At 37.9% G+C, this 26,921-nt stretch overlaps 1 protein-coding gene across 15 annotated transcripts in view; it reads right to left on the bottom strand.

The window, feature by feature from the left end:
* MLLT10 (MLLT10 histone lysine methyltransferase DOT1L cofactor) overlaps positions 1 to 26,921 on the bottom strand; it is a 235,295-nt gene that overhangs the window by 81,382 nt on the left and 126,992 nt on the right. For 13 of the 15 annotated variants that reach the window (XR_007456916.1, XM_049626908.1, XM_049626907.1 and 10 more), the window contains one exon: positions 13,917 to 14,012. Coding sequence is in view for 13 of the 15 variants with exons in the window: in XM_049626908.1 (XP_049482865.1) it covers positions 13,917 to 14,012 (96 nt within the window). In the remaining 2 variants the exon portion in view is untranslated. Of the gene's footprint in view, positions 1 to 13,916; positions 14,013 to 15,189; positions 15,271 to 23,207; positions 23,294 to 26,921 lie in introns of those variants that run through there. The other 2 variants (XM_049626916.1, XM_049626921.1) reach the window with 2 other exon arrangements.

Genomic DNA, 26,921 nt, shown 5'->3' with positions numbered 1-26,921 from the left:
ATCATCCTTCAAAAGTGAAAACAAAGACTTTCTCAAACAAACAGAAATTGAGGGAAGTTGTTGCCATAGGTCTACCTTGCAGGAAATGTGAAAGAAATTCTTCAGAGAGAAGGAAATGATACAGCTCAGGCATTTGGATTTATATAAAGAAGAGCATCAGAGAATGAATCAACAAAGGTAAAATTAAAACTCTGATTTTTCTTATACTTACTTGATCTAACAGTGTTCAAAGTAATGATAGCAACAATATGTTTGAATGTATAGTCTTAAGCACATATACGCTTACATGTGCTTCTGTATAACTGAAATGAATGACAGCATTGACAGAAAAGATGGGAGGGAGGAATTTAGGAATATTCTGTCATTACAAGGTACAGGTACTAACTGTGAAGTGGTGTAGAATTATTTGAAAGTGAACTTGGATTAGCTCTATATTTATATATACTGCAAACAGTAGAGCAACTATGAAAAAAGTATAATTGATATATTAAGAAATGAAAGAAAATGGAACCATTTAAAAAAAAAACTCAATTAAAACCCTTAGGAGGAGGGTCACCTCTCCCCTTCCGCGCCTGACAGATAACCGGGAAGTTGTACTTGCTCTGCTGCTTTCCCTCTCCCACAATAGATCCGCTCTTCCCTTTCCAACCAGGGCCCGGCAGAATGGCTCCCTCAAAGAAGCCTGGCAAGGAGAAAGGCCATTATGGGACACCTGGGTGGCTCAGTCGGTTAAGCATCTGACTTTGGCTCAGGTCATGATCTTACGGTTCTTGAGTTCGAGCCCCTCATCAGGCTCTGTGCTGACAGCTCTGAGCCTGGAGCCTGCTTCAGATTCTGTCTCCCTCTCTCTCTCTGCCCCTCTTCTCTCTCTCTTCTCTCTCTCAAATATAAAATATAACATTAAAACATTTTTTAAAAGGGGGCGGGGGGCATTCTGCCATTAACGAGGTACTGACCAGCTCGGAGCCTGGAGCCTGGAGCCTGCTCTGGATTCTGTGTCTCCCTCTCTCTCTGCCCCTTGCCCACTCACACTCTGTTTCTCTATCAAAATTAACACTAAAGACAATTTTTTAAACTGAAAGAAAAACAAAAACCCTGATAAGTAGAAAACATTTGGAAGACAAAAACAGTACCAAAGATCTAGAGCAACAAATAGAAAACAGTTACAAATCCGGGAAATATTAACCTAACTGTATCAATAATTACCTTAAACATAAATAGTTTAAATATACCAATTAAAAGAACTGATCAAAAACAAGACTCATTTATGGGGCATCTGGGTGGCTCAGTTGGTTGAGCGTCTGATTTCAGCTCAGGTCATGATCTCACAGATCACAGGTTTGAGCCCCATGTCGGGCTCTGTGCTGACAGCTCAGAGCCTGGAGCCTGCTTTGGATTCTGTGTCTCCCTCTCTCTCTGGCCACTCGTGCTCTCTCTCTCGTTCTCGCTCTCTCTCTCTCTCTCTCTCTCTCTCTGTCTCTCAAAAATAAATAAAAACATTTTTAAAAAAATTTAAAAAAAAGACTCATTTATAGGCTATCTACAAGAAACACTTTAAATATGAAGACACTCATTGATTAAATATCAATGAATGGAGGGGTACCTGGGTTGCTTAGTCGGTTAAGCACCTGACTCTTGATTTCAGCTCAGGTCATGATCTCATGGTCATGAGATGGAGCCCCGAGACAGGATCTCACGGTTCGTGGGATTGAGCCCAGCGTCAGGCTCTGCACTGACAACAGGGAGCCTACTTGGGATTCTCTGTCTCCCCTTCCCCTGATCATGCACACTCTCCTTCTCTCTCAAAATAAATAATCTTCAAACAAATTAATGTAACCCATCACATCAACAAGATAAAAAAAATCATACATCATATCAACAGTTGTAGAAAAAGGGGCGCATGGGGGGTTCAGTCAGTTAAGCATCCAACTTTGGCTCAGGTTATGATCTCACAGTCCGTGAGTTCGAGCCCTGCATTGAGCTCTGTTTCGGATTCTGTGTCTCCCTCTCTCTCTGCCCCTCCCCTGCTTGCTCTCTGTCTCTATCTCTCTCTCTCAAAATAAATAAACATTTAAAAAATAAATAAAAATAAATAGTTGCAGAAAAAGCATGTGACAAAGTACAACACCCATTGACAATGGGTGAAGTTTAAAAACTCTCAGATGGGGCGCCTGGGTGGCTCAGTCGGTTAAGCGTCCGACTTCGGCTCAGGTCACGATCTCGCGGTCCGCGGGTTCGAGCCCCGCGTCGGGCTCTGGGCTGACGGCTCAGAGCCTGGAGCCTGCTTCCGATTCTGTGTTTCCCTTTCTCTCTGCCCCTCCCCCGTTCATGCTGTGTCTCTCTCTGTCTGAAAAATAAATAAACGTTAAAAAAAAAATTAAAAAAGAAAAAAACAACTCTCAGAAAACTAGGAATAAAAGGGGAACTTCCTCAACTTGGTAAAGTTGGTTAACTTACAGCTAACATCATGCTTAATGGTGAGAAACTAGGTTTCCCACTAATATCAGGAACCACTCCATTACAACATCATACTGGAAGTCCTAGTTTATGTAAAAAGACAAGAAAAGGAAATAAAATATAAACTGATTGAGAAGGAAGAAATGAAAGTGTGGTTTTTCATAGAGAACATGGTTGTCCATGTAGAAAATCCAAAATTACTGACCAAAAAATTCCTGGAACTAATAAACAATTATGTAAAGACTGCAAAACCAAGGTTAAATGAAAGAGAGAAACTGCTTTCATATATACTCACAAGGAACAAGTGGAATTTTGAATTAAAAACACAATACCATGTACAAAAGCACCTCCAAAAATTACTTAAAGTTTTAATCTAACAATATGTATAAGGTCTACATGAGAAAAGCAACAAAACTTGTATAAACAAAATCAAACAAATCAAATAAATGAAGAGATATCCCAACTTCATAGACAGCAAAACTTAATATGGTCAAGATGTCAGTTCCTGCAAATTGATCTACAGATTCAATACAATTTCAACCAAAATCCCAGCCAATTTTTGCAGATACTGACAAATTGATGCTAAGGCACATACGAAAAGGTAAAAAGATACAGAATAGCCAACACAAAAGTGAAGGACAAGAATAAAGCTGGAGTAGTGACATTACTCAATTTCAGACTTGCTTAAAAGGTACAGCAACTAAAAAAAAAAAAAACAAAAAAAAACAAAAAAAAAACAAAAAACAAAAACCCTCCAGTAATTAAGATAGTGTAATGCTGTTGAAAGAATACACAAACAGATCAATGGAACTGATTAAAAAAAAAAATTTCAGAAACAGACCCACATAACTACAGTCAACTAACCTTTGATAAAGGTGCAAAAGCACTACAATGGAACAAACACAAGCTTTTCAACAACTAGGGCTAGAACTGGTTATCCCCATGCAAAAAATGAATCTAGACATAAAATTCATTTACACCCTTCACAAAAATTAACTCGAAATTGATCATAGATCTAAATGTAAAATACAGAACTATAAAACTCCTAAAAGATAACATAGGAGAAAATAGGATAACCTTGGGTTTGGCAATGACTTTTCAGATATAACACCAAAAGCACAATCCATGAAAGAAAGAAATGGTAAGCCGAACTTCATTAAAATTAAAAACTTTTGCTTGGGGCTCCTGAGTGGCTCAGTCGGTTGAGTGTCCGACTTCGGCTCAGGTCATGGTCTTGAGGTTTGTGAGTTACAGTCCCACAATGGGCTCTGTGCTGACAACTCGGAGCCTGAAGCCTGCTTCAGATTCTGTGTCTCCCTCTCTCTCTGCCCCTCCCCCAGCCAGCTCTTTCTCTCTCTCCTTCAAAATTAAATAAACACTTTAAAAACTAGTAATAAAATAAAATAAACTTTTGCTCTACCAAAGACATCATCCAGAAAATGAAAACATCAGCCACAGGCAGAGAAAATACTTAAAGAAGACATACTTGACATTTTTCACAAAACTAGAACAAATAATACCAACATCCATATTGAAACACAAATACCCCAAATAGCCCAAGCAATCTTGAAAAAGAAGAACAAAGCTGGAAGTTTCACAATTCCAGATCTCAAGATACACTACCAAAAAGCTGTCATAATCAAAACACTACAATGATGAACAAAAACAGGCACATACATCAACAAAACAGAGGACACAGAAATAAACCCACACTTGTGTTTATGTGGTCAATTAACTCCATGACAAAGGAAGTCAAGAATATACATACAATGGGGAAAAGAAAGTCGCTTCAATAAATGGTGCTGAAACTGGACAGTGACATGCAAAAGGATGAAACTGGACCACTTTCTTACACCATACCTAAAAATAAGCCTAAATGTGAGACCTGAAACCAGGACAAAAACCTAGACGAAAAACATCTTTAACACTGGCCATAGAAACACTTTTCTAAATATGTCTCCCCAGACAAGGAAAATAAAAGAAAAAATAAACTGTCAGGGCTACATCAAAATAAAAGTTTTGCACAGCAAAGGAAATCATCAACAAAACAAAAAGGCAACCCACTGCGGAAGAGTAGGTATCTGCTGGATCAGAGGGGTGGCTCAGTCAGTTGAGCTTCTGACTTCAGCTAGGGTCATCATCTTATGGTTCCTGAGTTCCATCCCTGCATCAGGCTCACTGCTATCGGTGCAGAGCCTGCTTCGGATCCTCTGTCCCCCTCTCTCTCTGCCCCTCCCCTGCTCACACTCTCTCTCAAAAATAGATAAACATTAAAAAAAAAAAAAAAAAAGAGTAGGTATCTGTCAATGATATATCTGACAAAGGGTTAATATCCAAAATATGTTAAGAATTTATACAACTGAACACAAAATAAAAGTGACTGCAAAGTGGACAAGAGGACCTGAATAAACATTTTTAAAAGAAGACATACAGATGGCAGACAGACACATGAAAAGATGCCAAATATCACTAATCATGAGAAATATGCAAATCAAAACAGTTATCACCTCACACCCATCAGAATGGCTAAAATCAAAAAGACGATAAACAACAAGTGTTGACAAAGATGTGGCAAGAAAGGGATCTTTGTGCACTGTTGTTAAGAATGTAAATTGTTACAGCCACAGTGGAAGATAGTATGGAAGTTCCTTGACAAACTAAAAATAGAATTCAGAAGATAACTAAATAACCCTTTTATTTACATGCAATAAAAGTTTTCTATTCCTCAAAAAAATATAAAAATAGAAATACCATATGATCCAATAATTCCACTACTGGGTATTTGCTACCCAAAGAAAACAAAAACACTAATCTGAAAAGACACATGCACATTCTATTCTTACAGCAGCTTTATTTACAGTAGCCAAAGTACAGAAGCTAGCAAGCGTCCACTGATGGCTGAATAAAGAAGATGTGATTATATATATATGGAATGGGATGGAATACACAACGGAGTATTATGCAGCCATATAAAAGGATGAGATCTTGCCATTTGCAACAGGAATTAACCTAGGGTATTACACTAAGTGAAATAAGTCAGACAAATACAAATACCATATGATTTCCTTACGTGTAGAATCTAAAAAACAAATGAATCAACAAGCAAAAAGCAGAATCAGACCTAATGAATACAAGGAACAAAATGATGGTTGCAAGAGAAGAAGGGTATGGGGGGATGAGCAAAATGCATAAAGGAGAGTGGGAAACACACGCTTCCAATTATGGAAAGAATAAGTTATAGGAGTTAAAAGATACAGCATAGGGCATACAGTCGATGGCATTTTCATGACTATTATATGGTGATAGATGGTAACTACACTTGTGGTGAGCATAACATGATATATAGAGTTGTTGAATCACTATGTTGTACAGCTGAAACTAATCTAACATAGTGTGTCAACTGTACTCAAAATTAAAAAAAAGGGGGTGCCTGGGAGGCTCAGTCAGTTAAGCGTCTGACTCTTGGTTTCAGCTCAGGCTGTGATCTCATAGTTTGTGGCATTAAGCCCGGTGTCAGGCCCTGTGCTGACAGCACAGAACCTGCTTGGGATTCTCTATCTCCTCTCTCTCTACCCCTCTCACACTTGTGCACGTGCATGCACTCTCTCTCAAAACAAATAAATACACTTATAAAAAAAAGGGACATACCTGATAAGAAGACTTATCTAAAATATATAAAGAATCCTTCATAAAACAATAGCAAATGAACTGATTTGTAAAAGGACCAGAAATTCTGAAACCTCACCAAAGACGATATACAGATAGCAAGTAAGCACAAGAAAAGAAACTCCACATCCTATGGCAGCAGAGAAATGAAAATTTAAACAATGACATGCCACTCTACACCTATTAGGATGGCCAATATCCAAAAAACCAATAGTACCAGACGCTGGAGAGAATGTAGAGAAAAAGGAACTCTCAACTCATTGTTGGAAATGCCAAATGATTCATCCACTTTAGAAAACAGTTCGGCTGTTTCCTACAAAATTAAACATACTCCTACACCGTATTATCCCACAATTACATTCCTTGGTATTTGCCCAGAAGAAGTGAAAAATTACATCGGCACAAAAACCTGCACACAGATGTTTATAGCAGCTTTACTCATAATTGCCAAAACCTGGAAGCAACCGAGATGTCCTTTTGGATAAACAAACTGGTATATCCAGTCAATGGCTTATTATTCAGTCCTAGAAAGAAATCAGTTATCAAGCCTCAAAAAGATATAGAAGAATCTTACATTCATATTACTAAGTGAAAAAAGCCAGTCCAAAAAGGCTACATACTATGATTCCAACTTACGACATTTTGAAAAAGTCAAAATTATGGACACGGTGAAAAGATCAGTGGTTGCCAGGGGCTAGAGAGGGTGGGAGGGATGAATAGCTGGAAAACAGGACTTTTTAGGGCAGTGAAACTATGCTGTATGATCCTATCATTGTGGATACGTGTGTCACCATACATTTGTCCAACCCACAGAACACACAACACCAAGAGTGAATCCTAACATCAACTATGAACTTTGGGTGATAATTAAGAGTCAATGTAGGTTCACCAGCAGTAACAAATTTACCACTTTTTTGAAGGATGTTGATAACAGGGGAGGCTATATATGTGTGGGAATAGGGAAAAAAGGGATATACGGGATATCCTAGTACCTTCCTCTCAATTTTGCTCTGGACCTGCAACTACTCTAAAAAAAATAACATCTTAAAAATATTAAGAAAAAGACATGGAGGAAACTTTAAAGCATAAAACTACATGAAAGAAGTCAATCTGAATAAGCTACACACTGTGTGATTCCAATTTTATATGACATTTTGAAAAAGTTAAACTACGGCGACCACTAAAAAGACTACTGGTTGTTGGGGTTTGAAAGGAAGGAGAAATAAATTGGCAGAACACTGAGAAGTTTCAGGGGAGTAAAAGTTTTGTAGGATACTATAGTGATGGATACGTGTCCTCAAATAGTTACTCACAGAACCAAAGAGTGAACCCCAATATCAACTATGGACTTTGGGCAATAATGGTGTTTCAGTGTAGATTCACATATTATAATAAATTTATCACTCTGATAGTGGAGGAAGATGAATATGGGACAGAGGGTACATTGGAAATCTCTGTAATTTCCACTCAATTTTGCTGCGATTCTAAAACTGCTCTAAAAAATAAATGTGGGTATTGTCAGAGGCAAGGGAGGCACTGGGGGATGAGAAAAAAAACGGATGAACCGCTTTTGTTTTGATTTAAATTCAAATAAGCTGCATTAAAAAAAAGAAAAGAGCGATTTGTCTGCCACTAGACTGCAAGGCAAAATTTCCCCACCCACACAGCATTTAAATCTATCCATTTATCTATTCCTTAATTTTTATGCATGGAAACTTCCAAAGTTCTTTTATAAAAATGTCAGTGCAAAACAGGTATTATTTGTAGATTCTACACTAGAAAGTATGATTCCATTCTTACTAAAAATTTAAAAAATCTAAAAAATTAATTTAAAAGTTTATTATTTTTGGGGGGGAGTGCCTGGGTGGCTCAGTCGGGTAAGCATCTGACTTCAGTTCAGGTCATGACCTCACGGTTAGTGGGTTTGAGCCTCGCGTTGTGCATTGGGCTCTGCACTGCCGGGAGCCTGCTTCCCGGAGCCTGCTTCCGATTCTGTCCCCCTCCCTCTCTCTGCCCCTCCCCCATTCACACTCTGTCTCTTGAAAATAAATAAATGTCAAAAAAATTTTTTTAAGTTTATTTTTTTGAACTGCTATATCAAAAAAAGACCTCAAATAAATTAAATCATCTTATGCCTTAAAAAATTAGAAAAAAAAGAATGAAGTAAAGCCAAACCAAGCAGTAGGAAGGAAAAAAATAAAATCAGAACAGAAATAAAAACCTAGAACTACTAAAAACTAAAATACAAAACCTTAAGATCATAAGAAAAAAAAAATCAGATTCCAAAAGCTAATAATTTAAGATCAATAAAATTCATAAACCTCTATCCAGCCTGGATTAGAAAAAAAGATACAAACTGCCAAAAGTACCTCAAGAAGAACAGCCTAAATAGTTCTCTATCTATTAAAGAAATGGAATTATAGTTTTAAAAAAACTTCCCAAGAAAAACTCTATGCCCAGATGGCTTCAGAATTCTACCAGGGGCAGCCAGGGGACTCAGTCAGTTAAGCGTCCGACTTGATCTTGGTTCACGTCATGATCTCATGGTTCACGTCATGATCTCATGGTTCATCATGATCTCATGGTTCATCATGATCTCATGGTTCATGAGTTTGAGCCCTGCATCAGGCTCCACACTGACAGCTTGGAATTCTCTCTCTCCCTCTCCCCAACTCCCTCCCCCCCACCTACCCCCTCCCAAAAAAAAAAAAATTTAAAAAAAAAAAAAAAAAAAGAGGAAACTCTATAAAACACTAAGAAATAATACCAAATTTAGACAAACTCTTCCAGAAAACTGAACAAGAGTGAACATTTGGCAACTCATTCTGAGTCTAGCATTATTTTTTAACCAAATCCAAAGACATTCTACAAAAAAAAAAACTATAGGCCAGTATCTCTCATGAATGCAGATGCAAAAATGTCTTCACATTTCAAAAATCTGAATTCAGTAATGTACACAACTGGTAATATATCAAGACAAAGTGGCATTTATCTGGCTTAACAGCAGGAAAAAAAAAATCAACCAATGAATGTACTTCATCATATTAAGAGATTAAAAAAAATATTTTTGTATTAATGTATCTATTAAAATATATAGAAAAATTATTTGACAAAATCTAACATCCATGGCCAATTAAAAACTCCACAAATTAGGAACAGAAGTAAACTTCAACATCATATACAATGTTAGAAGATTATTTTCCCCCTAATTTCAAGAATAAAGCAAAGATGCTCACTCTCACCACTTGTAGTTAACAATATAATAAGAAATACGGGGCATCCAGACCAGAAAGGATGAAGTACAACTGTCTTATTTGTGGTTGGCCTGATCATCTATGAAGAAAATCCCACGGAATCAATACGCTACTGGAAATAAGAATTTTCAGCAAGTTTGCAGGACACCACATAAACATACAAAACTACAAAAATGTATTTCTATACACTAGTAAGAAACAATCAGAAATTTACACCTTAAAAAAGATTATAAAAGCACCAAAAAACATCAAACATTTAGGAACAGAGCTGAAAAAAGATTTATAAAACCTGTATACTTGTTACTGAGATTAAAATACATTAAAGAGATATACTGTGTTCGTGAATCAGAAGACTCAATATTGTTAAAGACATTAATTCTCCCTCAAAATGATTTGTAGATTCAATGCAGTTTGAATCAAAATACAGGCAGTTTTATTTCAACAACTTGACAATCTGATTCTAAAACTCACGTAAAAACTGAACCTAGAATAGTCAAAATGACTTTGAAAGAGAAGAACAAAGTTGGAAAATGGATCCTACCTGACCTAACTGGTTACTATAAAGCAACAGTAATCAAGATAGTGTGGTATTAAATGTAAAAGATAGGGGCACCTAGGTGGCTCAGTCGGTTGAGCGTCCAAGAATTGATTTCTGCTCATGTCATGATCCCAGCATTGTGGGAATCAAACCCCGCGTTGGGCTGCGCGTTGAGCATGGAGTCTGCTTAAGATTCCCTCTCTCTCTCTCTCTCTCTCTCTCTCTCTCTCTCTCTGTCCCTTCCTCCCTCCCTCCCTCCCTCTCCATTCCTCTCTCACACTCATGCACTCGCACACATAAATGAATGAATGAATGAATGAATGAATGAATGAATGAATACTAGTTTTAAAAATGTAAAAGCAGACAAACAGATCAACAGAGAACAGATTCCAAAAAGAGACCAATATGTATATGGTCAAGTGGGATTCAACAAATGTGGGTAAAGGCAATTCGGTGGAGAAAGAACAGTCTGTCTCACAAGTGATCCAGAAAAACTGGGTATCTATAATTCGAATAAGTGGACTCTGATATATAAGTCACACAAGCAAAAATTAACTCAAAAGGGTAAATGTGAAAGATGAAAATATAAAACTTCTAGAAGAAAACATATTAAAAAAATGTATATACTAACCATTTAATTAAGATGTCTGCTTAAGGAGCGCTTGAGTGGCTTAGTCAGTTACCATCTGACTTCAGCTCAGGTCATGATCTTGCAGTTCACAAGTTCGAGCCCCGCGTCGGGCTCTGTGCTGACAGCTTGGGGCTGGAGCCTGGAGCCTGCTTTGGATTCTGTGTCTCCCTCTCTCTCTGCCCCTCCCCCTGCTCCTGTTCTGTCTCTATTAAAAATGAATAAACATTAAAAAAAAAAAAAAAAAAGAAGAAGAAGAAGAAGAATGTCTGCTTAAGCCACTGAGTGGGAAAAATACCTGCAAATAATGTACCCGATAAGGGACTTGCATCTAGAACACATGTTGTCTCACAAAATGCAGAAAACAAACCAAGTCAATAAAAAAAGACAGGTGATGAACAGATCTGAGCAGACCTTCACCAAAGAAAATAAAGAAACGGCAAATACACACATGGAAAGACATTCAACATAATTTAATCATTACAGAAATGCAAACTGAAACTTCAATGAGAAAGTACCCCATACCCACTAGAAATGCCAAAATTAAACCATACCAAGTAGTGCAGAGAATGTAGAGGAACAGACCCCTGATACACTGCTGGCAGAATCAATGAATGGTACAACTATTTTGGAAAATAGTTTGATAGTGTCTTTAAAACTTAAAGCTACACCAGGTGACCCAGCTATTCCATTCCTTGGTATTTATGCAAGAAAAATCTGTCCATATAAAGATTTGTATTATATTCCTAGTAGCTTTGTTAATAGCCAAAAATTGGAAAACAATCTGAATGTCCATCAATTACTGAATGGATAATCATTATGGTATGTCCAGACAATAGAAAGTAGTCAGCAATTGGGGCGCCTGGGTGGCTCAGTCGGTTGAGCATCTGACTTCGGCTCAGGTCATGATCTCGCGGTCCGTGAGTTCGAGTCCCGCGTCAGGCTCTGTGCTGACAGCTCAGAGCCTGGAGCCTGTTTCAGATTCTGTGCCTCCCTCTCTCTGACCCTCCCCATTCATGCTCTGTCTCTGTCTCAAAAATAAATAAACGTTAAAAAAAATTAAAAAAAGAAAGTAGTCAGCAATAAAAAGAACGTACTGATACACACAACATGGATGAATTTCAAAGTATGCCGAGTGAAAGAAGACAAAGTGTAAAATATTGTATGTTTCCATTTTTAACATTCTAGAAAGTTCAAACTAGAACTTTCAGATTACCATGTAACTAAATATGATAGCTAGTCCTTATATTATTATGACACAGTTAACTTTTTTTTTTTTTTTCCTTTTCTTTAACTTCACTTCCAGCATAATCACATCTTCTTGGTGTTCTTCCAAACTCTGGCCCTCTTCTCAGTCTTATTTGCTAGTTTCACCTCTGCTCCAAGACCTTTCAATACTGGCAGCCGTAGGGTGTCCTAAGGCCTCCTGTCCTCACCACCTGCACTCACTCCTCCACTGGCACCCACTCTCATGGCTTTACGTAAACTCTTTATGCACACAGTTGCCAAATTTATACCCATAGTCTGGACCTATTTTCCAAATGCTATACTATGCATGCCACTGGTTAATTAACATTTCTACCTGGGTGTCTAAAAATATTTCAACCCTAAAGTAGGCAAAACAGCCCAGCCAGGATGTCCACATCCTAATCCCTAAAACATGTGATAAGTTATGTTACATGGCAAAAGGGTCTTTGCTAATTTAAGTAAGGCTACAGACTTTAAAATAAGAAAATTATTCTGGATTTTTCAGGCAGACCCATTCTAATCTCATGAACCCTTAAAAGAAGAGAACTTTCTGTGGGCAGAAGCAGAAAAGGTGCAGCAGAGAAGAAGTCAGAGAGATCCCAAGTATGGGAAGGACTCAATAGGCTAGTGCTGGCTCTGAGATGGATGGACATATGTGTAAGGGCTGAAGAGAGCCTCTAGAAGCTAAGGGCAGACCGCAGCTGAGAGCCAGAAATAAAATGGACATAAATTAACAACTTGGGGGTGCCTGGGTGGCTCAGTCGGTAAGCGTCCGACTTCGGCTCAGGTCATGATCTCGCAGTTTGTGAGTTCGAGCCCCGTGTCGTACTCTGTGCTGACCGCTCAGAGCCTGGAGCCTACTTCAGATTCTGTGTCTCCCTCTCTCTCTGCTCCTCCCTCACTCATACTCTGTCTCTCTCTCAAAAATAAATAAACATTAAAAAAATTTTTTTTGTAAATCAACAACTTGAATGAGCTTAGAAGCTCTTGCTCCCAGATTAGAACCCAGGCCAGCCAACACCTTGATTTCAGCTTTGAGAGATCCAGAGGAACCAGCTGAGCCCACCAGTCTTCCAGCCTCCAGAACAGGGAGATAACACTTTTATATTGTTTTAAATTGCTACATTTGTTCTGGAAGCAAGAGAGTACTAATACCATATCCAAAACTGAATTCCTCATCTTGCCCTCAACCTACCACACCCCACCCACAGTCTTTCCCATCTTTGTTAACAGCAATTGCATTTTTCTAGTTATGTGGTCCAACACCCTTTGACTCTTCTTTGGATCCTCTCTTTCTCTCACACGTCTCATCTTCTTTCTGAGAAAGCTACGTGGGTTCTACATTTAAATAAATTCAAATTCTCATAACCTCTCACCACCTCCACTATTACCACCATCTCTCTCTGCATTATTATAATAATCTCCTAAGGGCTTCCCAGCTTCCATCCTTGACTCTCTAGTCTGTCCAGAACAAATCAGCCAGAGATCCTAATAAAACCTAAGTCAGATGGTATGCTCCAATGGCTTGCTTTTGAGTCAAACTCAAAAAACAAGTCCTTGCACTGGTTTGCACAGCCCTACGTGATTGGCCCCTTGGCCAGTATCACCTTCTGTGGTTCTCCCCACTCCTTGCTCATTATGTCCCAGCACCTTTCCCTGTCCACACTTGTTTTCACATTAGGCACATATAACATTTACTATAATACTTCCTATGAACCAGATGCTGTTGTAATTGTTTTACATATATTATCTTATTCAATTCCAATAATTATTTCACCCATTTTACAGATGATCAAACAAAGTTACAAGGAGGTTAATTAACACTCAGTGGTGAAGCCAGAATTCAAAATCACAGGTGAACAAAGCCCACTCTATAGTCCAAATTCTTAATCTCAATGATGCCCCCCAAGTTGTTAGCCTTACTTACTATTTTTCAGAACTGAGTATAAACAGAATGTAAAATAAAAGACTAAGAAATGGGAATCCTAAAGTGTTTAACATAGGGTTAAAGAGGTAAGAAAAGTTAAAGGGAACCAGGACACTGAGAATGATATTACTTCTTAAAGGTAAAAGCCAGCACATAACTAGTTATTATATAAAACAAAATATGGCACTTAAAACTTACTTTTTCTGTGGTAACAGTCAAAGAAGGAACCAATGCAGGTGATGGCTCTGGTTGCTTCTTGTGTTTTTGTTTGTGTTTGTCCTTTTCTTTATATTTCTAGAAACGCACAGAAATAAAATCCAATTTAAATTTAAATCATAAACCATGTATATAAAGATTAGATTCTTTCATAATTCTGTTTAGTAACTCAAAATGTTAATGAATACTTGACAAATAATAAAACATTACTTCCTTTGATTGTATTCATATAATTTGATAAACAATACTAGTAAAATAGTTATTATTATACATTAAGATGTATAGTAACACTGTTAAAAATTATTTTAAGTGATTTCAGCTCCCTTATTCTTGACCAACCTAAAATAATATGTAAATAACTGAAGTCTATAATTATTTGATACATTTATAATATCAGGCAACCTATATTTTTTTCTACCTAAAAACACCAAAGGGGTTCCTCAGTAGCTCAGTCGGTTAAGCATCCGACTCTGGATTTCAGCTCAGGTCAGGTTCCGACAGTCATGAGACCAAGCCCCACATTGGGCTCTGTGCTGAGCATGGACCCTATTTATGATTCTCTCTCTCTCCCTCTCTCCCTTCGCCCGCCTCAACTCTCTCAAAATAAATAAACACTTAAAACAAAAAAACATCAAATACTTTTGGTATATTTTATACATTGCACTTTAAAACTTCATAGCACTTTGACATACACTATCACATTAGAATAGTGTCAGATTCTACATCACTATGCATTAAATTGTATGGCCCACAAACTGGAAACCAGGCCACAGAAACTCAGGTTAAGAAATTTTTTCCTAGGTTTATTCAGAAAAATGCATGAATCAGCTATCTCAAACAAAAATAATTTAGGAGTGCATGGGTAGCTCTGTCAGTTAAGCGTCCGATTCTTAATTTCGGCTCAGGTCATGATCTCAGTCCACACTGACAGCATGGAGCCTGCTTGAGATTCTCTCTGTCCCTCTGTCTCTGCCCTACCCCACTTGCACTTTCTCTCTCTCCGAAAATAAACTTAAAAAAATTGTTTTTAATAATTTAAAGTTTTGGTGTGCTACTTTCAATTTAAAGTACTAAAACTGATGAATTAAATATAAAAAGAATTCAATTAAATTAGAAATTAATTACACATTAGGAGACCAACTTTATTTAATGACAAAAAATTTAAACAAATTGTTTTCAATTGTATTGAAAGAATTGAAACTGAATTGAAAGAATCAGGATCGGGAGTAAAATTTACTGTTATTTAAAGAGTTACATTTTGGGGCGCCTGGGTCGCGCAGTCGGTTAAGCGTCCGACTTCAGCCAGGTCACGATCTCGCGGTCCATGAGTTCGAGCCCCGCGTCAGGCTCTGGGCTGATGGCTCAGAGCCTGGAGCCTGTTTCTGATTCTGTGTCTCCCTCTCTCTCTGCCCCTCCCCCGTTCATGCTCTGTCTCTCTCTGTCCCCCCCCAAAAAAAAAAAAAAAAAGTTGGAAAAAAAAAAAAAAGAGTTACATTTTAAGGATGCCTGGGTGGCTCAGTGGGTTAAGCAGCTGACTTGGGCTCAGGTCATGATCTCAGGGTTCATGAGTTTGAGCCCTGTGTGGGGCTCTGTGCTGACCACTCAGAGCCTGGAGCCTGCTTCAGATTCTGTGTCTCCCTCTCTCTCTCTGCCCCTCCCCCACTCGCACTGGCTCTCTCTGTCAAAAATAAACATTTTAAAATAAAAATAAAAGAAGATATAGAGTTACGTTTTCATTGCAACAGATCTTAGTAATGACCACCAAGGAATCCTGCCTCTGTTTCTTTGTAGCAGGATGTCACTGCTCCTCCCATGATAACATGTCCTCTTCTCCACTGCCCCCACCCCCCCATGAACCTACATTAGCTTTGTGATTTGCTTTGGCCAAGAGAATGTGCATAGTGATGTACAAGTTCAGGAGCCCAAAGCTTTACAAAAGTCTTAGATGGCTGCCACCTTTGCCCCTTTGATTCCAGCCACCATGTAAGTAACCACGTCAAGCTTTCTGATACAGACAGCTTGAGAATGAATAGAGAAGTAGAGAATGAGACCCTGTGGCGAAAAACTGAAGTACCCCAGCCCATAGCCAGCAGCATCTAACACCAGACATGTGGATAAGACTACCTTGCTGGAATAATTTAGTAAAAGTAAAATGACTTAAAATGTCAAAAGAATAAAAACAAGCAAACAAACAAAAAGCCTATCTTACACTACCCCTGCCAGCCACCAGCTGAATATAGTCTCATAGGGAAACCCAGCTAATAACATGTGGAAGCAAGATGAATTGTTCCTGCTGAGCACTGCTTGTTATAAGCCACTACAAGTTGTGGGGTGGTTTACCAAGCAACAGTAGCTAATTGTAACAAGACTAGAATACACAATTGGGTAATGAGAGTTAAAGAAAGTATAAATTACAGTATAACTTATAAATATGAGGTTCAAATGATCCCAGGTCTTTAAGTTCTGTATCAATATTTTTCTCCCATAAAGTTAATGAAGAAGTGTTTTTATCCTTCATGTTCTCCTTCCCATACTGGGTTTTATTCTTCAAGGGTTTTACTCTACAAGAGATGGGATGATTTAATAGTAAATAACCCTGACTAACAACAAGGTAGACAAACAAACTCTTAAAATGTGGAAACTGCTTGGGAGTAAAGTATGCACATGTACATGTATGAAAATACAAACATATAGAAATCATCATGGAATTACACAGAATTCTGGTTCTATGTGGTACATCAGGAAAGGTATCCTGACATGAGGATTGCAAGTGTTCAGTGGAAACAGACTGTGAACAGATTATATCACTAGTCTGTAAAATATGAATCAAAACAGTCCAATTATATTCACTAAAGAGATAGGCTGATTTTACTCCAGAAAACAATATGGAGTTTTCTCAAGAAGTTAAAAAATAGAACTACCCTGGGGAGTCTGGTGTCAGTATCCAGTATCCCACTCTCAATCTCAGGGTCTTGAGTTCAAGCCCCACGCTGGGGTTTAACTTAAAAAACAAACAAACAAAAATAGAGCTACCCTATAATCCAGCAATTGGCCCTACCAGGTATTTACCCAAAGGAAACAAAAATAATGATTCTAAGGGATATACATGCACCCCAATGTTTATAGCAGCATTATCAACAATAGCCAAATTATGAAAAGAGCCCAAATTTCCATCAACTGGTAAGTGGATAAAGATGTGGTATATACACACAATGGAATATTACTCAGTCATCAAAAAGAATAACATCTTGCCATTTGCAATAATATGGATGGAGCTAGAGAGTATTATGCTAAGCAAAGTAAGTCAGAGAAAGACCAACACCACAGGATTCCACTCGTATATGGAATTTAAGAACCAAAACAAATGCACATGGGGCAAGAAAAAAAAAAAAGAGGGGGACAAACCGAGAAACAGACTCTTAACTATAGAGAACTGAGGGTTACTGGAGGGGAGGACAGTAGGGGGATGGATTAGATATGTGACAGGGATTAAGAAGGGCACTTGTTTTGATGACCACTAGGCTTCTATGTAAGCGATGAGCAACTAAATTCTACATCTGAAACTAATGTTACACTATATGTTAACTAACTGGAATTTAAATAAAAATTTGGAATAAGATTTAAAAAAGAAAAGGGTGCCTGGGTGGCTCAGTTGGTTGAGCGCCCGAGTCTTGATTTCGGCTCAGGTCGTGGATCTCCACATTCACGAGTTTGAGCCCCGCATCAGGTTCTGTACTGCCAGCACAGAGCCTGCTTGGGATTCTGAGTCTCCCTCTCTCTCTGCCCCTCCTCTGCTTGCACTCTCTCAAAAGTAAATAAACATTAAAATAAATAAAAATTTAAAAAGAGAGAGGCTGATTTTAATAGATCAACACAACAAGAGGAAACTGTAGAACAAGATTCAGTTATATGTAAACATTTAGCATATGATAAGGAAGGGATTCCAAATTTGCAAGGAAAGACTAAAATTACCTAATACTGGTACTAGAAAAACTGGTTAATAACTTGAACAAAAGTACATTATTCAAAATATAATAAAATCCAGATGGATTATTTTAAAGAGTTAAATAATAATTAAAATAGCCTAAATGGATGGAAAGACAGTATTTTTGAAATCTTTAACTTTTAAAAAGAAAAGACTCTTTTCTACATATAAAAACAAAGCAAAAATTATAAAGGGAAAAAGCAGGTTTAGCTACTGACATTTGAAATGCTTCTACATTAATTTAAAAACCTTTCAAAAGCAAAAATTTGGAAAATGAGTAAAATAAATATGTTCTACATTTTCAGCACTGTTTAATTTTTTTTACAAATCACTGAACATATATACACATAAATGCCATAGAAAAATGTAAAAAGGACAATTCACAAAAGACGCAGAGTCACTAAATAACAAAAAATGTGAAACTCTACCTTTAAAGAATTAAAGGTAGTATTTTGGGGGCGCCTGGGTGGCGCAGTCGGTTAAGCGGCCGACTTCAGCCAGGTCACGATCTCGCGGTCTGTGAGTTCGAGCCCCGCGTCAGGCTCTGGGCTGATGGCTCGGAGCCTGGAGCCTGTTTCCGATTCTGTGTCTCCCTCTCTCTCTGCCCCTCCCCCGTTCATGCTCTGTCTCTCTCTGTCCCAAAAATAAATAAAAAACATTGAAAAAAAAAAATTAAAAATTTAAAAAAATTAAAAAAAAAAAAATAAAGGTAGTATTTTGCTCTCACTAGTAATCAAAATTGTTGAGTTTTGCTTTTTATAAGACCCAATGTTGCTCAGGTTATGGTCAAATGAGCACTTGCATATATTAGAGACAGTATAAATTGGGAAGGACAATTTTAAAAGAATTAGAAACCATAAAAATATTCTCTGTCCTAGAAATTTCACCTCTAGGAGGTGAACAAAGGATTAAATACTGTTTATTACAGTACTATTTGCCATGAGAAAAACCTGCAAACAATCTGAGTATGCAACAACAGAGATGTGACTGAAAAAAATCATTATAAAACCATACAATGGCCATTAAAATTAGTATGTTCTGAAGAAATGCTTAGAGATTTAGGAAAGTGGTTAATATGTGCATGAATAAAAAACAACCAGAAGGAAATAAACCAGTATTGGATATTTTTTATATAAAGCCATAGGTCAGAACCAGTGTCACTCCCAATGAATCAGTGAGCACAACTAACAATAAAAATAATCAGAACCATACAAATACATATATCTCATTAATTCCTTAAAAAGAGCCCTGTGAGGACCTATTTTTATAAACCAAGTCACTTAATCACAGAGTAGACTCTTTTATCCACACCCTCAAAGAAACTTAAAAGAAACTTTTAAAAAGCAGACTTTTTTTTTAAATTTAAAGAAAAAACAAATGGACAAGTTGGCTATGATGAGAAATTTTTACATGGAAAGGTCAAAGAGTGGAGAAAGGAAGGAAAAGATGAAAAGAAGGGAGAAAAAAATTTCAATTTTAAAATAGCTTTAGTTCCAGAATGATTTTTTTTTTAATTTTTTTTTTCAACATTTTTTATTTATTTTGGGGACAGAGAGAGACAGAGCATGAACGGGGGAGGGGCAGAGAGAGAGAGGGAGACACAGAATCGGAAACAGGCTCCAGGCTCCGAGCCATCAGCCCAGAGCCTGACGCGGGGCTCGAACTCACGGACCGCGAGATCGTGACCTGGCTGAAGTCGGACGCTTAACCGACTGCGCCACCCAGGCGCCCCTGGAATGAACTATTTTTAAGAACAATGATACAGGAGTTTTTAACCTATGTTTAGAGTTCTTGTGTGTGAAGTGGAATGGGTAAAGAAATTCCTGATGGAAAATTAAGGGGCACCCAGATGGCTCAGTTGGTTAAGTGTCCGACTTTGGCTCAGGTCACGATCTCACAGTTAGCTCGTGAGTTCAAGCCCTACAGTGGGCTTTGTGCTGACAGTTCAGACCTTAAAGCCTGCTTTGGATTCTGTGTCTCCTTCTCTCTGCCCCTCCCCTGCTCCCTCTCTCAAAAATAAGTAAACATTAAAAAAAAATGTTTTAAGGAAAATTAAAGTACACAACAATAGATAACCCTTAAAATAAACTCATGTGTTTAGACCCAAAAGAATCAGAGAGATCTTAGAGAATTTTGAAAGTACACATATAATCACTGAACCACTGACAGAAATGTTTGGTGTAAGTTAAAAAGTGAATTCTAGAAGGAATGCATTATTAGGCGGGAGGTTACTTTCCAGAAAAAAATCTAAATTTTTAACAAAGGTTCACTGGTATGTAGTAAAGAATTTCATTATTACTAAGTGCCAAGAAGAGTTCACCAGGAAGCCGAATATTAGGAAGTAATTGTGTAGCCATAACATAAGAAAGAAAACGGGGGGCACTGGGTGGCTCAGCTGGTTAAGCTTCTGACTTAGGCTCAGGTTATGAACTTGGAGTTCACAAGTTTGAGCCCCGTGTCAGGCTCTGTGCTGACAGCTCAGATTCTGTGTCTTCTGATTCTGTGTCTCCCTTGCTCTCTGCCCCTCCCCCGCTTGTGCTGTCTCCTCTCCCTCTCTCTCTCTCTCTCAAAAATAAATAAAAACATTTAAAAAAATTAAAAAAGAAAGGAAATGAATATGAGTTATTTTAATATAACATAATTCTGTGTTGGAACTGAGTGAACTTCTATTAAGTTGCCTATGTTCAACTAACTCTCAAGCGCTTAAAAATTAGGTGATGTAAAATGCCATCAAAATTTCCAAAGTTAACCAAGTAAAAAACAAATGAACAAACAAAAACCAGTAGAAAAAAAGAAATGAAACAACAAACCCAACAGTAACTGAAACTGGGGAGACGACAAAAGCAGATAATAACGCATTAACAGGGGCGCCTGGGTGGCTCAGGCTGGTTACCTAATTACCTATCCAACTCCTGATTTCAGCTCAGGTCATGATCTCACGGTTCCCTGCTGACAGCACAGAGACTGCTAGGGACTCTCTTTCTGTCCCTCCCAATACATGCACGCTCCCTCCCTCTCCCTCTAAATAAATAAATAAAATAGATAGATAGATAGGTAGGTAGGTAGATAAATAAATAAGTAAATAAATAAATTTTTAATGTTATGATAATACTTACATGTAAGAAAATAATGCATTAAACAAAAACTGGCAACCAAGCAATAAAACAGAAAATTTTAGAAATAAGAGCAGAAACTGTCCCAGTCTGAGTTATAGAATTCAGCTCTTCATCCTGCTTCCAATTCCTTAGAATTCTGAGAATATCACAAAAACTCCCAAATCTGGAAAGAGGAGATCTTTTTATCTTTTTGCTTCCCTGCCCCCTTAATTTGTTATTTTTCTGCCTAAAGAGTAATACCAGCTTCAGGGCAGAAAAAGGAACAAGCAGGATACAAAAACAGGAAGAGTGAAGAGGTGCTGACTCTTTGGAAGTCAAGGAAGGATCTAGGCTAAGAATGAATTGTATAAAATCAGGGTATGCTCCCATAGGAATGAGACATCCCACATAGTTGACAGATTAAAACCTAGTACAAGGCATTTAATCAAGTATTAAAAAAGAGAGCTGAATCTGGGGTTTTACAAAAAAACTTATACCGCCCTAGCTGAAATTTTACACTGTACCCTTGCCATTCCCTCTGGCTTCCAAAAGAGGCAAAAATACTTATTAGCCCTCACCTACCTCAATATAATAAAGGCTTTATATGAAAAACCCACAGCCCATATCACACTCAATGGTGAAGAACTGAGAGCTTTTCCCCCAAGGTCAGGAAAAAGATGAGATGTTCACTCTCACCACTTTTATTCAACACAGTACAGGAAGTCCTAGCCACATAAAACAACATAAAGAAATAAAAGACATTCAAACTGGTAAGGAAGAAGTAAAACTCTATTTGTAGATGGCATGATAACTACATATAGAAAACTCAAAGACTCCACCGAAAAACCACCAGAGGATAACAGCATACAAAATCAAGCATTGTACAGAAATCTATGGCATTCCTATACACTAAAATTGGAGTAGCAGAAAGTGAAATTAAGAAAACAACTCCATTTATAACTGCACCAAAATTAATAAAATATCTAGAAATAAACTTAACCAAAAAGTGAAAGACCTGTACTCTGAAAAACTATAAAACACTGATGAAAGAAAATCACAACAATGTAAAGAAACGGGTCAGAAGAACAAATATTGTTAACTTTTTTAAAAATGTTTTTATTGGGGCGCCTGGGTGGCTCAGTTGGTTGGGTGGCCGACTTCGGCTCAGGTCACGATCTCGCGGTCCGTGAGTTCGAGCCCCGCATCGGGCTCTGTGCTGACAGCTCAGAGCCTGGAGCCTGCTTCTGATTCTGTGTCTCCCTCTCTCTGACCCTCCCCCGTTCATCCTCTGTCTCTCTCTGTCTCAAAAATAAATAAACGTTAAAAAAAAAAAAAAGTTATAAAAAATGTTTTTATTTATTTTTGAGACAAAGAGAGACACAGCATGAGCAGGGGAGGAGTTTAAGTTAAAAAAAAAATCTTTTTAAAACAGACACATAGGGGCACTTGGGTGGCTCAGTAGGTTGAATGTCCCATTTCAGCTCAGGTAATGATCTCAGGGTTTGTGAGTCCGAGCCCCATATCAAGTTCACTGTTGTCAGCACAGAACCCACTTCGGATCCTCTGCCCCCCTTTCTCTACCCCTCCGCAGCTTATACTCTCTCTCAAATAAATAAACATTAAAAAAAAAAAAAGACACATAGATCAATGGAAAAAAACAGAAAACCCAGAAATAAATCCACAATTATATGGTCAACTAATCATTAACAAAAGAGGAATGAATATACTATGGGGAAAAGACAGTCTCTCCAACAAATGGTGTTGGGAAAACTGGAGAGCTACATGCAAAAGAATGAAACTGGACCACTTTCTTTTACCATACACAAAAATAAACTCAAAACGGGTTAAAGACCAAAATGTGAGACCTGAAACCATAAAAATCCTTCAAGAGAGCATAGGCAAACGTTTCTGTGACATCAGCCATAGCAACATTTTTCTAGATATGTCTCTTGAGGCAAGGGAAATAAAAGCAAAAATAAACTATTAAGACTACATCAAAATAAAAAGCTTCTGCACAGTGAAGGAAACAAAACTAAAAGGCAACCTATAGAATGGAAGAAGAATTCTAAAGTTAAGGCAGGAATGATTTCCCATTATGAAAAAATTCAAGAGAATACAGGCTGTAAGAACTTATTTTTGAAAAAACTTGACAATAAAACTCAGTCAATTTAAGAGATGATATAAAAAACTTACTGGAGAAGCTGTGGTAAGAGGCCTGGTAGTGACCATCTAACAAACTGAATACAGAACTCTGAGGAAGTGATTATGTTTTTACAAACCTGAAAAATGTAACATGAAAATTTTTTTTAAACATTGGATAGCAGAAATGGGGTTGCTAAGGTTTTTATAGCAGAACTCAATATAGATTTTGAAGCATTTAGTCAGAAACATAATAGTTTGCCACCAAACAGTAATTACACATAAATCCCTTCCTTGTAGAAGGGATTTTCTTTGGCTAATCACTCTCTCATATACTGATAAAAGTGGCCTCATACTCCAACCCAGACAGGGAACATGGGTGTGTCTGAGTCAATTAAGATAAATCTATTCTCCTTAGCCACTGACTGCTTTAGGTCTGGGATAGGTTTGGGTTGGGATAATAAGACAGAAGGGGACATTTTCTGTGAGATAGCTATGAACTGAACATCCCATTCTTAAAAAGGTACTCCCTTCCTGCTTTCGGATGTTCAAGTATTAGGTCAAGATCCTGGGAATAACTGCAGCGACCTGGCAATCATGCCCAGAAAAGCCAAAAGAACCACAAAAACACAATGCCCTGCCACTCTTGGACCGGCTATTGTGAAATTAACAATCTAGAAAAGTCTAGCCTCTGAACTTCTTATGCCAAATAATAAATTTCCTGTTCCTTTAGCAATATTCTCTAACAGCTGAGAGCACCTAAACTGGAAAGATAATGGTGTTTGTTTTTATAATATCCATTTATTTACGGAAATAATATCTTTTGTGATAAGGAAATTTTATTTGAAGTTCAATTGTGGTATCTATTTTGCTTCACTTTTTCTTCTATGTACCTAAATCTGACTTTAATATTTTTTAAGTATTAACAGCATTACATCATCTTAACAAAATAACTTTTATCAACCTAACCATCCTTTTTAATGTTTCTACATGTATGTATAAAAATGACATCTACAATGTTTTACTTAGTAGGAATGATGGCTATTTCTGGATGGCAGATTCAGGAGTGGGTTTTGGGTTTTTTTATTATTATTAACTTGAAATGGTTAAAATGTTCTCTCTTATTTGAGTTTTTGTAATTACATATGACTTAACAAAAAGAATGGGCTAAAATGAGGTATGCCAGCTATCCACCAAACCCATCTCTTTATCTTCCTGAGACTATATAACTAGACACTTCCCTCAGTTTCCTTTGCATTTATATGCAGTTATAGAACTTTTGGGTTCTAACCAAATGCAATCTGAATGAAAAAGCATGGAAGTCACCTCTGGGCATGGTCCTTAACAGCCCCCAACAATTAAGTGTCCATGCTCCTTCCTCTTCCAGAGATTAATGCAAATGACCATGGCAGCCATGCAACACAGAAAAGAAGGCTAAATCCTAAGATGGAAAGAACCTAATTTCCCGATTCATGACCTGGAAGAAAGCTGTCTGCCAATCAAGATCACCGGTTTTGGACTTAGCTGTGAATGAAAAATTAACACTATATTAAGCCAACTCATAATTTGAGAACTGTTAAGTGTTGGGAGACAATACTATAGGAGTCTCTACTGTTTTCTCTGCATGTCTTAGGAGAGAGGCAATGCCTTACCCATTGTTTTAGACTATCTTTTCAAGGTTGTTTGTATAATGAACAGAATCGTAAGACAGTGTCTACCTTGGGAGCAAAGGGCAGCCATGCTTACTGTCCATTACAAAAGATTCAGATGCCCTAAACTCAAGGTTTTTCTACTACAATGCAACAGATGGCATAAGCAGATGTCACGTGGCCCTCTCTGTGTTGCCTTATGGAAACTGGGTCTTGGGCGAATGGTACAAAAATACTGATACTCTGGCCTGTGACTCATGTAAGTAACAAACTGGCCTTCATCCCTGACCCAGAATTCTTCTGTCTCCTAAGCAGTTACAAGTAGGGTAATCATGGACCTCTTTCACAGCCCCTGACAGCTTGGTGATGAGAACATGATGCCATTAGAGAGAGACAGGGGCTTCTGGAAAAGTAAGGATAAGGGTGCCACAGGCCAATTAATGGGATCCAAGAGAAGTCTATGGGAACGGGTAACAAACATATCAAGTAAATTATATGGGCAATCAGGCAGTAAATAAACCATCCTCCATTTTATTGTTTTATAAGGAGAAGGATTTGAGGAGATGGTTGCAGGTTGAGAACTGGGAGATACAGAGAGAGCTGTCCAAATGATGTTCTGGTAGTTGCTAAACGTTCTCCAGAGAGAAAGACTTCCTTGACAATACACCAGTTGGCTTCAGTTCCATCCAATTTTAACAGTAAGATTCATTCATAGGTTCTATGATCTATTGATATAGATTCATCCTTGGAGGACAAAATGCTCCAACCCTCTTGAGGTAACAGTTACAGAGACACTGACCTCTACTGAATAGGAAAGGAGGAAAGCTAGCATGCAACCATAGTGGACAGAAAAGAGGCAAATCTTAAAAACTGATTCACTTGAAGAAGAATGGCATCAGCAAAACTGTAGCAAAACACCTCCTGCAGGCTATCCTGCCAACTTGATTTTCATTTAGAGATGACAGTAAAAGATCTCAGTGGGTCCTGGCTGTTTAAAGGAAGTTCCAGTCCTCTCAGGGAGATTTTCCAGAGATAAACCAATTCCCATGGAAAATTACAGTTGAGACCTTGACTAGAATTCAGGCTCTTAATGCCCCAGATTGGATTTAAAATGCTAACAGAGCATTTACAGTGTGATACAGGTCACCACTGGATAATGAGAAATCTAGCTAAATTCTTACCAGTTGGCAAAGCCACCCTGAAACACTCTCCCAGCCCTTATGAAACTACCACCTTACTGAAAGTAGGTGAAAACTTGAGAGGCTACTTTAGTAATGGGGTGGCAGATATTCCAGATTAAGGCAAGCTCTCCAAAAGAGGTCCCCACTATGTTAAGCCAAGATCTAGGCAACCAAAGGGTAGAATCTGGCTGCTAAGTCAAGGGGTTCCAAGGGTTGAAATAAATGGTATCAATCACAAGGACATCACTTAATAGGGCATTGTGAGTTCTGAAAAGATGGGAAATTTATTTGAGTGACTCATGAGCAGTCACCGTGCCTTTCAAAATTGAAAGTAAATACAAAGGCATATTTAATGGTACAGAGCCACTCTCTACCCCCACAACCTCTCACTCTTCCCCAACCTCCTCATCCTTTAAGGCAACACCAGTTTTGTGAAGAAGAAAAACGATTAGAGATGGCAATGAGGTTTCCCTGTCACCAAGAAGGAATCAATCAATGACCATATATAACCATTCAAGTATGCTGAGGAATGCGGAGAGAAGATACCCAGATCACTATCTTATCTGGGCCATTAAAGAAAAAGGCACTAGGATTCAGTGGACAGATTCAGTAGGGCAAGGATGCTAACATGACTTTGTAGGCCAAGCCTTTGGGTAATTAACTATTCTTGTGCTGCTTATATACCTAAAAGTGTAGCAGGAATTGATATGACACCCAACCTAGCAATAATCTTTGTATTTTTAAAGAACTGTTAAAAATGGTAGGGGGTGGAGGTGGGGAGAGGGAATATGTGACAGAGGCTGTATGTGATCTGCGAAGCGTAAAATATTTACTATCTGGTTCTTTACAGAAAAAGTTTACAAACTCCTGTGTTATATGCTTGTCATTACCCACCCTGTAAGTGCCAAACAGTATTCCCCCAATCAGGAAGTGCTAAT

Source organism: Panthera uncia, chromosome B4 (genome assembly GCF_023721935.1).
Source record: "Panthera uncia isolate 11264 chromosome B4, Puncia_PCG_1.0, whole genome shotgun sequence".
Lineage (NCBI taxonomy): Eukaryota > Metazoa > Chordata > Mammalia > Carnivora > Felidae > Panthera > Panthera uncia.
This window is presented reverse-complemented; position numbering and strand designations above follow the sequence as displayed.